Source organism: Seriola aureovittata, chromosome 11 (genome assembly GCF_021018895.1).
Source record: "Seriola aureovittata isolate HTS-2021-v1 ecotype China chromosome 11, ASM2101889v1, whole genome shotgun sequence".
Lineage (NCBI taxonomy): Eukaryota > Metazoa > Chordata > Actinopteri > Carangiformes > Carangidae > Seriola > Seriola aureovittata.
Window position 1 is genome coordinate 964,675 of NC_079374.1, and position 16,624 is coordinate 981,298.

Genomic DNA, 16,624 nt, shown 5'->3' on the forward strand with positions numbered 1-16,624 from the left:
GAGCCGCCATCATTTGTGAAGAAACTGTCAAACATGACAGTGATACTGGGAGAGGAGGTGACCCTTGTGGCCACTGTTAAAGGCTCTGAACCCATTACTGTGTCCTGGGTTCAAGACAAGGATCACATTCTCAGGGACGGTGACAACAGGAAAATCACCTTTGAGAACAACCAGGTCGCACTTAAAGTCTTTAAGGCAGATGCAACCACGGCAGGCAAATACACCTGCCAACTCAGAAACGATGCTGGGAGTGTGGAGTGTTTCGCTAAGTTGACTGTTCTAGGTTTGTAACCATATAATTCTCTCTTTCTCTTGCAGTTTTGTTTTCCCACCTTGCCTTGCAGGTTTGATTGAAAACATTTTCTCCTCCTTTTCTGTTGATTCCAGAACCTGCTAAAATAGTGGATAAGCCCGACACTCTGAGCGTGACGGCAGGTGATATCGCCGCCCTTGAGGTCAAAGTGTGTGGAACCCCAGAGCTCAAACCTAAGTGGTTCAAGGACGGTGTGGAACTGGCCTCTGGGAGGAAATACAAAATCTCATTTTCTCGGATGATTTCCAGCCTAAACGTGCTCTCTGCTGAGAAAATGGACTCTGGAGAATATACATTTGAGGTTATGAACGAGGTTGGGAAGGACCTGAGTAAAATTAATCTCACCGTTTTAGGTTGGTGTCCTCTCTGTACTTGGAATTTGATGAGTAGGGCTGTATACTTTTGAAAGTATTCAAGGCAGTGACAATAACATAAATCTTTTTTTATCCTTACTTTCAGAAAATAAGAACAGGTTTTTCTACAAAACCCCTTTTTTTAATTCTTACAACAAAAGCCAAAGTTCTCAAGTGTTAAATGTCTAAACACAAGCAGTCTAACACCAACATCGCCTGAATAAAACTTTGGTCTCAAGTTGACACAGTTTGGATTTAAATCAGAAACTATCTTAGCTTATTAATCTGACCAGACATTCAGTCTCAGCTTTCAGTAGTTGAGTGTATTAGACACCTGGTGAAACACCTTCAGTCTGTACTAAAAAAGCATTGAGGTTTCATACCCAGCCCTGTTGTTGAGTATACATTCACAGCTGTATTTGTGTTGATGCAGTACCTGATGCATGTTTCCCTCCCTAACAGATAAGATCATACCTCCAACATTCTCAAGGAAGTTAAGGGATTGTAACACAGTTGTTGGAAACCCTGGAGAGATGGAGTGCAAAGTGTCAGGCTCCCCACCTTTTACCATCTCATGGTACCATGATGGGGAGGAGATACAGAGTGGGCCAAATTATGAAATTTCATTCAGCGACAACAGCTGCATGCTCAAAGTGCCCACACTGAAGCTGTCCGACTCCGGAGTGTACAAATGCAAAGCCGTCAACAAGGCAGGATCCAGTGAAACCATGGCCTCATTGGTTGTCAAAGGTCAGTAACTGCAGGAAGTTTCTGATTCGAGAACCAGAACAGTTTGAAAAGAGGAACCATTTAGATTAATGATGGATTATTTACATATAGACTTTGAATAGCAATGTGTAGTTGCATCATGTCATCAACACAACTACTCAGTCAAATATGAGGTTTTGGTGAAACTGGCAGCAACCATGAGCTTACAACAGCCTCATAAGCAATGCCATTCTTCCTAGTGAATGTTGGCTCTATGTAGGCCTGTGTCACAGTGTTGTGCTTCCATTTTGGATTCACACTGATGAGCCAAAAACATTCTGACCACTCACAGATGAAGAAAATAAGGCACGTCAGGGTCAGGGTGTGGGATATATTTATTGGTAAGTGAACAGGTTCTTTTAGTCAGTATGTTGGATGCAGTATTGAGTAACTGGTCAGAGGAGGGCCAGACCATGAACTGGTGACAGGGTGTTGGGGGATGTGCTGGAATAAGTTTGATGCACATCAGCTCCACCTCCCAACTAACAGGACTCAAAGGATCTGCTGCTTGGTGCCAAGATACTACAGGGACCTTCAAAGGTCTTGTAGAGTCCATGTCTTGGTAGGTTGGAGGTGGTCTGGCGGCACATGAAAAACCAACAGCATTTTAGGCATTGATTAGTCATAATGTCTTGGCTTATCCGTGTAGATTTCAAGTGAAAGAAAAATCAGCAGGCATCATCAAATATTATCCTGGAGGAAATCAGATTCCAATGTGTTCCATCTCTGTACCCAGAACCTCCATCTTTCGTGGTGCCACCACAGCCAGTGGAGGCAATGCCAGGCTCTACCGTGACTTTCTCAGCCATGGTGAAAGGCAGCGCCCCGCTCAAGCTGAAGTGGTTCAGAGGAACGAAGGAGATCCTGTCTGGACAGGGTTGTGATTTCTCGCTGAAGGACAACCAAGTCCTTTTGGAGCTCTTCAACGTGGACAGATCATACACTGGAGAGTACACCTGTCAGATCATTAATGACGCAGGAAAGGAAAACTGCCCCGTTAATCTCACTGTCAAAGGTTGGTCGCACATGAAATTATATGTTTCCTCTGTTATCCTGGTGAGCAAATATCAGTGATGCAAGAAGTATTTAGATACTTAATCTAAGATAAGTTAGCAAGTCAGTAGACTTACAGAAGCTGTATCAGAAAATGTGAACAATAAGAAACTCTGCATTAATGTCTCTTCTATTAAATTCACAATGTAAAGTAAATTATGCTGCAGAATTTTATCCTCGTTCATGATTGAAGTGCCAGGTATCAGTGACTGAGAAAGAAATGCGGATTCTGTGAAATGCAGGACCGTAATTGGCAAGTGGTCCTAGTATAAGAGTGTTAATATTACAGTGAGAAACAAACTCTTGTCCCTGTCAAAAAATGAACCTTTCTATCAAACACAGATGTCAGTGGATTTATCCCGTCACACTCAGTGTTTTTCTTTATGGTGTTCAAACTAAATGTTTGTCTTGTCCCTCAGAGCCTGCAGCCTTCTCCAAGAAGCTGAAGGACGTGTCAGTTGAGAAGGGAAAACCATTAACGCTGGAGTGCACGTACACTGGAACTCCAAAGATCACAGTGAACTGGTACAAAGACAGACAGCAGATCTTTGCTTCTTACAAATACAACATCACCACGACTGAGAGCTCCTGCATCCTGGAGTGCCTCAGCACGGACGACAAGGAAGCTGCAGGAAGATACAGCTGCGAAGTGTCCAATGATGCTGGAAAGGACACTTGTGAGGCAGCTGTGTCCATCCTCGGTGAGTTCAACTTCTCTTTGCTGATAAACACTGAGAGGAATCTCTTTTTGTTTATTTTGTTTTTATAAAAACTTAATCTAAATAAGATTTCTTCACAGGTCTGGAGAGATTTTAATGTTTTGAGACAAACTCGTAGATTCCTTTTGAATCTCTCTAATAGATGACTTGATGTACTTCATTTTTGTACATGTAACTGAAATCTTTCACGTTTAATGTAGTTTTTGGAGAACATATATACTGAATATAGACTGTTGACAAACATCACCGCCTCTGTAAATAAAGTTGAAAACTTGAGTTACTTTTACAAGGATTGGGCAGGTTCTGAATGGTCCGCTTGTCATCAGTCTAAACGACGCAGTACCTGCGACCAGCAGACGTCAGTTTCATGGTTTGATTTAATCATCTTTGTCTGTCACTGCAGAGCCGCCGTACTTTGTTGAGTGTCTGGAGCCCATGGATGTGACTGCTGGAGACGCCGTGTGTCTGAAGTGTCAGGTGGCAGGCACACCGGAGATTAAAGTGTCCTGGTTTAAGGCCGACGGCAAAGTCCGTTCCAGCCCCACCTGTAAATTGGAGTACTCAAAGGGTGTCGCCTGTCTGAAGCTCAGCAAAGCCACCAAGGCCGACATCGGAGAGTACACCTGCAAGGCAGAGAACCGGATCGGCTCTGCCTCCTCCACCTGTAAACTCAATGTGCAAGGTGAGCACCTGATGTTCTGACTCTCCAAATTACTGCATTTACTTTAATGCCTATTTTTACCCAATTAAACAAGGTTATTTTTGACTCATAAAAATGCAAATTAATCACAGGAATCTTAAACACAAATAAAGAAACTTCTTCACATACATATTTAACTCTCTAAAAGGCAAACTACATCTTTCTAAAGCTGCTGTTTCATTTCTGTCACTGTCTTTAACTTCTCCAGAGGCCAAAACGCCTCCGACCTTCCCCAAGAAAATCACCAGCCTGCAGCAGACGGAGGGTCAGGCTGTCAGGTTCGAGTGCCGTGTCGCCGGCTCGTCACCCATCGAGGTGTCGTGGCTGAAGGACGGCGAGCCTCTGAGGCAGGGAGATGAGTTCTCCATGCTGTACGACGACAACACAGCCGTGCTGGAGATCAACCACAGCGAAATGAGGCACTCTGGGGAATACACCTGCGTGGCCACCAACAGCGTGGGCTCGGCCTCCTGCAGAGCCAAGCTCACCCTGCAAGGTCTGTGGAGAATGAGACTGAAATACTGCTGCATGTTTAGGACATAAACACTGTGTCTGTCTGGGTTTAGGGCAGACTGTATGGTTCTGATTTTAAATGCAAAAACATTCTTCTGTTCAGTTTGAGGCAGTATTTCTTAATGTCCTTTGACCTTTGACCCCAGGTTTTAGTTCTCAAAATTACCATCAAGTCACTTCTTGTCATTTTACTTGGTGACATTGTTTTTTGGTACAAAGGGCAGGTGTCGGGACCACGTCTAACGTGGAGTAAAGTAACTGAGTACAGTAAAGTGACTGAGTACAGTAAAGTGACTGAGTACAGTAAAGTAACTGAGTACAGTAAAGTGACTGAGTGCAGTAAAGTGACTGAGTACAGTAAAGTGACTGAATACAGTAAAGTAACTGAGTACAGTAAAGTGACTGAGTGCAGTAAAGTAACTGAGTGCAGTAAAGTGACTGAGTACAGTAAAGTGACTGAGTGCAGTAAAGTAACTGAGTACAGTAAAGTGACTGAGTACAGTAAAGTAACTGAGTGCAGTAAAGTAAAGTGCAGCGCAGGGAATTTAAATGTTTTATCTAAAATTTTGTTGTTATTCTTCTTCTTCTTCTTCTTCTTCTTCTTCTTCTTCTTCTTCTTCTTCTTGTCATCGTCGTCTTACCTTCTTCCCGCTCTGTCACGGACCTGCAGAACCCAGATACCCTCCAGTCTTTGACAGGAAGTTGTCACCACAGGAGGTGACGGTGGGTGACAGCATTGAGCTGGAGTGTCACATGACCGGCTCAGGCCCCATTAAAGTCACATGGTCTAAGGACCATAAAGACATTCGTTCTGGGGGGAATTATAAGATCAGCTGTGTGGAGAACACGCCCCACCTGACCATTCTGAAGGCAGATAAAGCCGACACAGGGAGATACTTCTGCCATGCCTCTAATGACATGGGGAAGGACTCTTGTTCCTCTAATATCACTGTCAAAGGTATTTTAACCTGGGTCGCACTCAGCTCATCTTGGCCTTATCTTCTTAAAAACACTTGAGCCCCCTTCAGGGGCGTTTCTTTGTGTGGAAGAAAAACAACCTCCCTCTCCTCACGTCACTTCCTTATCTTGTTTTCAGAGCGTAAAAACCCTCCGGTGTTCACCAAAAAGCCCTCGGAGCAGATCGAGGACATGGAGGGCAAACTGGTAAAGATCGAGGGCCGAGTCTCCGGCTCGCAGCCCATGTCTGTCAGCTGGTTCAAAGACAGCACAGAGATCCACAGCTCAGACAAATATGACATCAGCTTTAAGAGTAACGTGGCCGTGCTGTGCATTAAGAGCAGCCAGATGAGCGACAGCGGCAGGTACTCCTGCCAGGCCTCCAACGAAGCTGGAAGAGCCACATGCGACGTCACTGTGGGCATCACAGGTGGGTTTGATTCACAAAGTTTACGATTGATTCTTGCTTTTCTTTTCTCTGGTCTTTATAAACTGAATCTCTTTGAGTTTTGGACTCTTGGTCAGCTTTTGGTGGACACAACAATTCACCAAAGCTCAAATATAACGAATATTCTTCCACTTTTATCATTAAAAATTTTGTTTTTGGATGGTGAAATGAGACAAAATAAGAAATAAGTCTATGTCACATCTACCACATGCTTGATGAGACACAATTATGAGATCTTTATTTTCTAATTCCTAGATATGGATTCTGTAATTTAAACATAGGTCAGTTGTTTATCTGCTACCTTACAGACAATAATATCTATGATAATCTCTCATGACATTGAAACTGCCTTTCTAAAAGCTCTTAATGACAAACTTTAGTCCAAATACCCTTAGACCGAAGCTCAGCATTCGACACAGTGGATCATGGGATACTGCTGCACCGGCTCAGGACCTGAGTGGGTCTTCTGGTACCACAGGGCTCAATCCTGGATCCTCCTCTTTTTACTTACACATACTTCCCCTTGACTGCATGAGCAGCACATTTAACATTAGCTTCCATAATTACGGCAATGACACTCTCTAGTCAACTGCCTGGAAGAAATGAACCACTGGATGGCAGCAAACACCCTTCAGCTAAACAGGCAGGAAACTGAAATCTTGGTTGTGGGTGCTAAAGCCCAGAGACAGCTGGTCTGTGAGTAACTCGAGTCCAGATCACTCAACACCACTGAACATATTAAAAACCTAAAAACCTCCAGCTCAGGAATGTTTCCAGAATCAGAGGCTTCTTGTCCTAGTCCGCCTCTGAGAGGCTCGTTCGTGTATTTGACGTGATTTGTCTGTTTATGGGTCTTACAAACAAAACAATCTATAGATTGCAACTTTATTTAGATTACAAAAAGGTGAGACCACATGACTCCAGGTGTCTGGAAGCTTCACTGGCTTCCTGTTGTTTTCAGAATACAGTTTAAGATTGTCCTCAAAGACCTGGTGTTCTGGCTCCTCTACACATCAGACATGCTCAGTCTGGTGAGATGGTTTCAGTGTCTCTGACCTGAAGAAATGAACAGGTGTCCTGCTGATCTTACACCTGCTGCACTCACTATTTATATAGTGAGTACATATAATACAATATAATAAACACATTTATTTTCTGTCTTGATTTAAAGCACTTTGAGCTTCTTCAGTACGAGAAGGTGACTTACAAGATCTGACATACGAAGCTCATAATTATGTCATATTGTCATTTTTTGTAATTTTGTTTCAGAAATCTAATAATTACGAGAAATAAAATCTCATAATTACTTTAAGGATGCTGTGGCATAATTTCAACATATGGAAATTATTATGAGAAAATTGTGGAACAAAGATCTTGTAATTATGAGATAGTTTTATAAAACTTATTCTTCAAATGAATTCAGTGGGTTTGCTGCTGTAGTCTCCAAATCACTGGCTTTGATATTTGCTTGTGATTCCTCCTGAACTAGTTTCTCTGTAACATGTTTTTACCACAGTCCTGTTCAGTAACTTCCGCACAGTCCGCTGAAACTGTCCTCTCTCCTGCAGAGGCCAAGAAGCCTCCCGTCTTTGACGTCCCTCTCAAACCGGTGACTGTGAACGAGGGTGAGAAGCTCAGCCTCAGGTGTCACGTCTGCGGGTCTCCTCCTCTGAAGATCCACTGGATGAAAGACAGGAAGGACCTGACTTCGGCCGGCAGCACCAGGATCAGCTTCTCTGATGGGACCGCCTGCCTGGAGATCAGTCCGGCCTCTAGACACGACGCCGGCGATTACCTCTGCAAGGCCACCAACGACGCCGGCAGCGAGTTCTGCAAAGCCAAAGTCACCGTGAAAGGTGAGAACTGGGAACTAGAACTTAGATTTTCTCTGATCATATTGATCAAGGTTATTGATAAAAGCAGCTTTTATTTAGATGGTAATTAGAGAGCTTTGTAATATGTCACTTTAATGATTAAATGTTTTACGCCTTTGGTGAAATCACAGTGTACAAAATAAATAAATGAGTAAAAGTTAAGAATACCATTCTGAAATCACTATATTTTCAAATGTAGTGTGTATGGAAGGGTTAGCATCATAATCACGGGTAGAAATGATCTTTATCTTTTCCTGCTGCTGTTCCTTCCTGCCTGTCAGATGTCGAACAGCTCTACCTGGTGGACAGTTCAGGTCATGACATGTATTTGTAAAGGAGAGCAGCAAGAACAAGGAGTGATTTAACTCTTCACTCCCCTTGTACTTTAAATGTTCTCGGTGGTACAATAATAATAATAATAATAATAATAATAATAATGACGATGATGATGATGCTACTACTATAATAATAATAGTAGTAGCAATTAACTTTATTTATACAGCACTTTTCAGGTATTAGTTATAAAAGTGCATAAAACTCAACAATAAAAAATCAATATAATAAACCAAAAGAACAAAATATATGTCTGTAATATATCTGGACCTGACCATGAAGAGAACAGTGTTATTATTACTCATGAACCACTTTGCTTCCATTCCGTCTGCATATCTGTCACAGTGCAGATGTTTTATTTGTTAATATTAATATTAATATTATCCAATTGTTTTGGTTCCTCTTAATAGGACGAGTGACACTGCTGAGTTTGTTAACCTTTTTATCTGTAACTTTTCTTTTTACTCTTTGTGAAAGAAAACAGCAGCTAATATGGAAAATTGAGGCATGAAATGAAATAAACTATTCAGATGTATTTCCACCCTGGAGCTTATATTAACAGGATTTCTTTCCTCTGTGAAAATCAGTGATTAACTGGATTTTACTTGGATATGTTTGTTAAAAACATGAACTGTTCTGTAGCTACATGTGCACACTTTGTGGTTGTATATTTAACAGTTGAGCTGAGGTATTCAACTTTTTTGGAAATTACTACTTTTGTAATGTTGTTGTGTTGTTGTGTTGCAGAAAAACCAGGAGCAGCTACGCCTCCTGCTGAAGCTCCAGCTGCGGCTCCGACTAAAAAACTTGACAACCTGTTCTTCATCGAGGAGCCTAAAACTGCACACATCACTGAGAGTGAGACACAACTTTTACATTATACACAGCTTATACTGTTCACAGTGCATGACACACAGCTTATACAGAGGTTAACTTTATGGTCAGACTTTGTAGTTTTGTCCTAAACCTCCACCTGTTGTTCCACAGAGGGCACCGCTACCTTCATCGCCAAGGTGGGCGGCGACCCCATCCCCAGCGTGAAGTGGATGAAGGGCAAATGGAGGCAGATCAATCACGGCGGCCGCATCTCCATCGAACAGAAGGGTCAGGAGGCCAAACTGGAGATCAGGGAAGTGACCAAGTCGGACTCCGGTCAGTACAGGTGCGTCGCCTCCAACAAGCACGGAGAGATCGAGTGCAGCGCCGACATGCACGTGGACGAAAAGAAAGAGGTGGTGCAGCTCGAGGGAGACCTCCGAGCCAAACTGAAAAAGTGAGTTCATTCCGTCAGAGTCAGAAAATAATCTGCTGGGACACAATCACACAATCACACACGGTTTTAAATGCAATCTTTAATCTCTGAATCCTTCTGGACCGCCCGGCGTCTCCACCTTTACAAACTCACGGTGTCTCCTTTGTTATGTTCTCAGGACGCCATCAAAGCAGAAGAGTCCACAGGAGGAGAAAGACATTGACATTGTGGAGCTGTTGAGGAACGTGGACCCTAAAGAGTATGAGAAGTACGCCCGAATGTACGGCATCACCGACTACCGCGGCCTGCTGCAGGCCATCGAGCAGCTGAAGAAGGAGAAAGCTGAAGAAAGTGGAAGACCGGTAACACTCTGCACCGTCAGCGCCTCTGATGTCTTCATGTCTGTAGATCATGTGCTGAATACTGTTGTTGTTGACAGGAACTGGAACGTGGAGACAGAGAGTCTGATGAGGACATGGCCCGACTAGTGGCCGATCTGCAGAAGAGGATGGAGCGGACAGAGGTCAGGACACAGTCACTGTTTTTCATTCACAGACAGAACTCCAGTCTGTGTTTCTGTTGGTAATGTGGACTTCAGAGTTTTAATTCTCTTGTCGTTCCTGCAGCCTGTCACCGTGGTGAAGGATATCTCCGATCGGTCCACCTTCACCAACAAGGAGGTGGTGTTCGAGTGCGAGGTCAAGATCAATTACCCGGAGATCACCCTATCCTGGTACAAGGGCACGCAGAAACTGGACACCAGTGACAAGTACGACATCAGCATCAGTGGCGACCGCCACCTGCTCAAGATCAAGAAATGCCAGTCGTCCGACCAGGGCAACTACCGGGTGGTCTGCGGGCCACACATCTCCAGCGCCAAGCTCACTGTCATGGGTCAGTACAGATACCTTGCATCTGTACAACTCTGTTACTTACATGGTACTCTGTCCACTAGAGATCTGGAAAAACAAACACAAGGTTTTCAAAGATTTAACAAAAAATGATCATGAAAGGAAACAAGGCAAAGTATCGACGTGTACGTGTCTGACCTCTAAACCCTCCTGACGGATGCTGTGTTGGTGTTTTGTCTTTCAGAGGCGGAGGTTGAGAAGCATCTGCAGGACACATCGGGTAAGGAAGGGCAGTCATGTACTCTTTCTTGTCAGTTGTCCATCCCTAACGTAGAGGCTCAGTGGTTTAAAAACGGCACGCAGTTAGAGATGAAGGGCAGGTACACCTCCGAGGTGAAACACAAGGTTCAGAAGCTTCTGATCAGGGACCTGAAGCCTGAAGACCAGGGTCGATACAGCTGCAGGTACCAGCACCTGGAGTCCTCGGCAGACCTCTGGGTGGAAGGTTTGTACCTGGAAACCTCCGTGCAACCTTCTAGACGTGGTGGATGTTCTGCCCATTGACTAACCTCTTCCGACTTCCCCCATCAAACTCTGAGACTAATGTTGAAGATTTTTCCCTCTTTTTTGTCACTTTCTTCTGGGACTTGTCTTCCTCTGTCTTAACAAATTCTTCACCACTCTCCTCTCCTGGATTCTCTTGCAAAAAAAACGTCCGCCATCATCTCATCCGTTGTCTTCTTACATCCGTTTCGACTCAAATCCATCCTCCCCCCAAACAACCAGTCATCATAACTGTCCCATTAGCATTCCTCTGATCATCATTTCTAACCGTATGGATGTTGTGTCGATGAAATCATTCAGCCTTTGTCATACATTCCCAGTTGTGATGCCAAACACGTTTACCCATTCACGTCTTTATCTGTTTTAGCTGAACAAATTCATTTCACCAAACGCATCCACAACGTTGAAGTCAACGAGCGCCAGTCGGCCACCTTTGAGTGCGAGGTGTCCTTCGACAACGCGATCGTTTCGTGGTACAAAGACACCTGGGAACTGAAAGAGAGCCCTAAGTACAACTTCACAAGCGAGGGCCGAAGACATTTCATGGTCATCCGAAACGTGACCATCGAAGACGAAGGTGTGTAGAGCGCCATCGAACCCCAGAGGCCCGTCACAAGGCCCAATAGATTTTTTTTCTAATTGTTTTTATGACTTGAGTGTAAACGTCTTCATTACTAATCCCATGTAGGCGTGTACTCAGTGATTGTGAGGTTGGAGCCCAGAGGAGAGGCTAAGAGCACAGCTGAGCTTTATTTGTCTGGCAAAGGTACAGTTCCTAGTCAGGCGCCACTTTTTATGCTTCTGTTCAGCTTTTGTTTGTTCTAGTGTTTAACGCGTTGTTCACTCTTCCCCCCCTTTCACAGAAATTGAATTAGCAATGGTGCCTTTTGGTAAGTATTTTATTCTCTAGATTAACGACTTTAATCAGGGACATTTCAAGAAATCCTCTTGTTCTCCATCTTCAGCAGAGTCAGGTCTGAAGCTTAGCTTATCACAGACAGGAAACTGCTAGCCATAGTAGCTACAAACAGCTAGCATACTCAAGGATAAACTAGCTGCTAGCTGTTTATAGTTGGCCAGCAAACCATTAGCGTATCCATTCTTAGTTAACCAGTGTTATAATTAAAGAAAACATGTTTAGCGTAAGCACAAAGACTGTTAGCAGAGGGAAACCTCTTGCTAACATAGCCACAAACAGCTAATATCATTAGCATTAAGTTTATGTCTTAGTTTTAGTCTTGCAACATTGACCAGGGCCACTGATATTATGGCAGCTTGGTTGATGTTATGGTGCTGTCTGTATCTTGTACCTTCCAACAACTCTGGCAAAAGAGGAGAGAGGATTTTCTGAAATGCCAGACTGTCAACTATTAATATGATGTTTTTTAATACTACTGTACATGCAGTCCCATTTTTTCCTTAAATAGTTATTGTATTATGGTAGTTTCTGTTAACTTAAATTAAAACCATATTCCGTATTCTGTAGATGTCCCAGACTCCTCAGTTCAGAGGCCTGAAGTGCCCTCATCAGTGGCAATTCAAGGTAAGACTGGAATTAGGAGCAGTTAACTTTAACATCCATTTATCAGAAGGTAGATTTAAAAACAACTTTTTCATGAGTTCATTTTTTAACATGTGAGTTTAGACCTAAGCCTAAAACTCCAAAATGTTTGTTTCCATAAAGTTTCAAGAAACAGATTAAAACTCGTAATGAAACAATATGTTTTTGTCTTTTAAAGAATCTGCTGAATTCTATCAATACGAAGAAGCAGTTGCACATAGAGGTATTTACTGTTTGTTTTTATACTTCATCTGCTCACCTCCTCCACCACCAAAGACTGATTAACATCAGTTTAACATGAGACTGATCATCTGTATCACAGATCTTCAGACCTTCAGTTATTTTTTCTGTTTAACTCTGACATCGAACAAACTAATTCATATTTCTCTTCATAAATCTCAAAATCTTTATTTCTTTTTTCTTAATAACGGAAACAACAAAAACATTTTTGTTTTTTCAAGAATCGGCTGAATTTACATATCACTATGAAGAGGAGATGAAGGTGGAGCAGAGAGGTACAACATTTGTTTCTTCTTTTTCACTCAAACTTCATCCTCTTCATCATCATCATCATCAAACCATCTGAGTAGATCTGGGAAAAAAAGGATAGATAGACAGACAGACAGATAGATAAATAGATAGATCTGCTTCTTTTGCCCATCATAACATCATTGTCACGTGACTCATCTCTGCTTTGTGAAGGTTGTTGCGAAAGGATTTAGATATCATCCTGCTGATCGTTCGTGTTCTTGTTTGTTTGTTTGTCTGAGGTTTTGGGATGTTAACTTCTTTTTTCACTCTTTAACAATCATCCCATCTTCCATCTCTCCATGACAAACTCACTAACTTCCACCTGTGTCGTCGTTTCACAGTCAAAGTCTTTCATCTTGTCGATCTATGAAGTGAAATGTAGCCTGTTTTAATACTGAAATAGATTGTAGCTTTACAGACTAAACTCTGGGGTTAGTTGGTTATCACACAAACACCTCACACTAGATGACAACAGAATACAAAAGTAAAACTAACAAGCAAGAGCCTTCGGCCTGTTCATTGCTCCATTCATGAAATCAGAGGGTGTATGTTTTCAAAGTGAACGGCTGTTAGACTCATCTCATTAATGGATGAACTAAAGACTCTCTGAGACAACAATATGGTGACTTTGTGAAACTGTGAAATGACGTCATGAGTTTTCGTCACCGAGCACAAACTGTTTGCCTCACTTTTGTTGTTTTCTGTCACTTTTGTGGTCGTCACACCTGCAGTCGAGTATGAGAGCTGGACAGAGGAGACGGTAACACAACAGGTTTCCACGACCAAAGGTATCAGACCGGTGTAACACACAGGGAGGACATCTATCTGTTAATAGCTGTGTGTCTGAGCCGCTCTAACCATGGCTCTATCTTAATGTTTGTCTTCGTTTGTGAGATTTATGATTTTTAAGGCTTTTACCTTTTGTGTTCGTTCATCTCACCCCTTTTTCTTTTCTTTGTTTGTCCTTTAATTCTTCTTCTTTAGTGTTTACTTGATCATAACAAACTCTCATGGTTCTGTAACTGCCGTCTGAGGCTCATCCCCTAAAACCCTTACTGTCTTACCATAAATGCATGTGTAGATCAGTTATGGTTATCATTTCCTTTGCATTAAAGCTGACTGCTAATAGATTACCATGTGATTCCTTTAATGTTAATCCATGCATGCTGTTCACAAGACATGGTTTAAGGTTTGTGTTGTAACATGAGACAGGGTTTCATGCAGCACTGATTTCAGAGCCTCGTCCATTTGTTATGAGCAGCGATTCATCCCTTAACGAGAAGCTGTTTTCATAATTTTTCTGCTGACGATGATGATCCTGGATGTGTCCCTTTGTGTTTTCTCCCACCAGCTGTCAGAGTTCCCATTGAGGAGACAGTGGAGACCAAGAAAGTTGAAATGAGAGAGGAAATCCCAACAAAAGGTACCGTAGACCTGAATGTCATCCTGCTGCAGCTCAGCGCCTCACTCAAACTCAAATGTCCGTCCTCTGCTACTAAAATCTTTAATTGTTTTGTCCTGTCCTGCTTTGTTTTTATTTCTTTACTCTTTCATTTCTTTTTGCTACAGATAGACTTTTTATTGCGTTATCTACTGTAGTTAGTTTTTTTTTTTTTTTTTTTTTTTTACTGCACATCTGCATCTACCGCTTCTCTGCTTCACCTGCAAAAGCTCAGCATCTCTCTTATGATGCTAACACAGTTGGTGTCTTTTAAGTTCCCAAAGCTGAGAAAAAGCCTGAAGAGAAGCCGACACCAGCTGTGAAGGAGCCAGCGCCACCTAAAGGTACCAACATACCTGTGATGTTGGCATGTACCTGTTCAGTAATGAATTCATCTGTGCCTTTCCATGCTTTTTAAAATTCAATATAGTTGTGACATTTCACTCCATAACATCCCTTAATGTTTCTATCTTGTGGCATTTTACTGCAATTTTGAAGTAGTGGAGGCCAAAAAGCTGGTGGAGGAAAAGGTTCCTGTAGTTACAGTCCCAGAGAAGAAGGAAGTTCCTGCTCCCAAAGGTAGAGATGTCTGATTTCTAACATCTCTCTGCTGAATATCTTCACATCCTTTTGATGACTAATCTGTTATGATGTCCTTTAACAATTGTACCTGTATAGATTCAGTTCTTTTCCTCTCATTGTCTTGTTTTTGTTTTCTTGTTTGATTTCCTGGTTTATCGTGTGTTTGCCTGTATCTTAAAAGAACCTGAGGAGGTCAAGAAGCCTGCTGTTGCTCCCTTGCTGCCTGCTGAAAAGCCTGGAGTGCCAAAGAAAGGTACATCCGTTACTTCTTCCTGTTGTTTGTCTTATCAAGAGTCCTCAGTAGCAGCTAAGTCACCGCTACGTAGCGTGTCACCTCTTTATGTCTGTCTCATCTTGATTTTATTCTGACTTAGTTGTTTGCACTCTTTAATTGGCATTGTGTCTGTTTTCCACACTATACTGTCGCTAATTTCACTCTACATCAGTGCATGTCTTCCTCTTCAGTGTCATTCCACTCTTTCAAACACCTCTTGATAACTCTTAGATGCTAGCACGACTTCATGCTAACATTAGCCAATGTCTGTGTTACCTACTTGAAGATGAACCCAAGCCTCAGGTACCGGCAGAGCCCAAAAAAGTGGCACCTGCAGCTAAGCCTGAACCTGAACCCAAGCCCAAACCAAAAGCAGAACCTGAACCAAAGCCTAAGACCGCACCGGCTCCCAAAGCAGAACCAGAAGCCAAACCTGCGAAGATTGAGCTGGAGCCTGAGGCTAAACCGGCGGCAGTAAAGAAGCCGACAACGCCCCCGTCCAAAGGTATTTCCTGCTTTGTTTGGATGTGTGTGTTGAATTTTAAAGACTTTTATGACTGTTTTAACCGAGTTTATTTCTCTGTCTTCAGTATTGATGTGTCTTTATTGTGTTTGCTAAGCTTCAAGCTAGAAGCGAATCTTTGACTGTCTGTATGTCCTGACTGTCTCGTATCTAAACCAATCTAAATCTTGCTTTAAGTCCCTGAAGAACCTGCAAAGCCAGAGCTGGCAAAGGTCAAACCTGAACCGGCTGTCACCAAGCCAGAACCGGAAGCCCGAAAACCAAAGCCAGAACCAGAAAAACTAAAGCCAGAGGTCCGTAAACCTGAACCTCCTGTACCAAAGCCAGAACCAGCCATCGCCAAGCCAGAACCTCCAGCTCCAAAAGCAGAACCTGCGGTGGTTCTCAAACCTGAACCGGCAGTGAAAAAAGCTGAGCCTGAAGTGAAAGTCCCAAAACCAGAACCTCCAAAGGCCAAACCAGAACTGACACCACCTTCAAAGGAACCTCCAAAGGCCAAACCAGAACCGACGCCTGCTCCAAAGGAACCTCCAAAGAAAGGTATACAGCATCTCTGGGTGAGATGCAGCTTCGGAGTTTTTCTTAATTCTCTTAACTCCAACTTTAACTCACCTGGAGTGATTTTCCTTGAGTGCTTGTTGATCATTTTGTGTCTAGTTTAGTTGTTGGTGCAAGCGAACTTCCTATTTTTTAACCTTTAGAGACCTGATACCTTTTAATGTATTGCCAACTTTGATTGTCTCTAATGTCTGTGATGGAGTCGGTTTGTCTGTGTGTCTTGTTATTTAACGTCACCAAACATTTGATACTTTCCAACAGCCTTTTTGACTGTGAACATAGTTACACTTTCACATATCTGACAAATGACGTGTTCTTTTAAAGTACCTGAAACACCAACCAAGAAGGAGGTGGTTGCACCTCCACCACCACCTACAGTCCCTAAAAAGGTGGAGAGAGAGGAAGAAGTCCCACAGAAGAAGCCTGTGGCAGCTAAAGGTACCTGAAGCTCAGTCA

At 42.8% G+C, this 16,624-nt stretch overlaps 1 protein-coding gene across 1 annotated transcript in view; it reads left to right on the forward strand.

The window, feature by feature from the left end:
• ttn.2 (titin, tandem duplicate 2) overlaps positions 1-16,624 on the forward strand; it is a 195,437-nt gene that overhangs the window by 57,560 nt on the left and 121,253 nt on the right. The window contains exons 65-90 of the mRNA XM_056389502.1: positions 2-283; positions 388-666; positions 1,129-1,416; positions 2,171-2,449; positions 2,907-3,188; positions 3,610-3,888; positions 4,115-4,402; positions 5,090-5,377; positions 5,516-5,806; positions 7,393-7,680; positions 8,779-8,889; positions 9,019-9,304; positions 9,462-9,645; positions 9,723-9,806; positions 9,910-10,177; positions 10,379-10,639; positions 11,066-11,275; positions 11,387-11,464; positions 11,562-11,588; positions 12,185-12,241; positions 13,522-13,578; positions 14,142-14,213; positions 14,507-14,575; positions 14,730-14,810; positions 14,995-15,066; positions 15,374-15,592. Of these exons, the coding sequence (XP_056245477.1) occupies positions 2-283; positions 388-666; positions 1,129-1,416; positions 2,171-2,449; positions 2,907-3,188; positions 3,610-3,888; positions 4,115-4,402; positions 5,090-5,377; positions 5,516-5,806; positions 7,393-7,680; positions 8,779-8,889; positions 9,019-9,304; positions 9,462-9,645; positions 9,723-9,806; positions 9,910-10,177; positions 10,379-10,639; positions 11,066-11,275; positions 11,387-11,464; positions 11,562-11,588; positions 12,185-12,241; positions 13,522-13,578; positions 14,142-14,213; positions 14,507-14,575; positions 14,730-14,810; positions 14,995-15,066; positions 15,374-15,592 (4,980 nt within the window). The remainder of the gene's footprint in view (position 1; positions 284-387; positions 667-1,128; positions 1,417-2,170; positions 2,450-2,906; positions 3,189-3,609; positions 3,889-4,114; positions 4,403-5,089; positions 5,378-5,515; positions 5,807-7,392; positions 7,681-8,778; positions 8,890-9,018; positions 9,305-9,461; positions 9,646-9,722; positions 9,807-9,909; positions 10,178-10,378; positions 10,640-11,065; positions 11,276-11,386; positions 11,465-11,561; positions 11,589-12,184; positions 12,242-13,521; positions 13,579-14,141; positions 14,214-14,506; positions 14,576-14,729; positions 14,811-14,994; positions 15,067-15,373; positions 15,593-16,624) is intronic.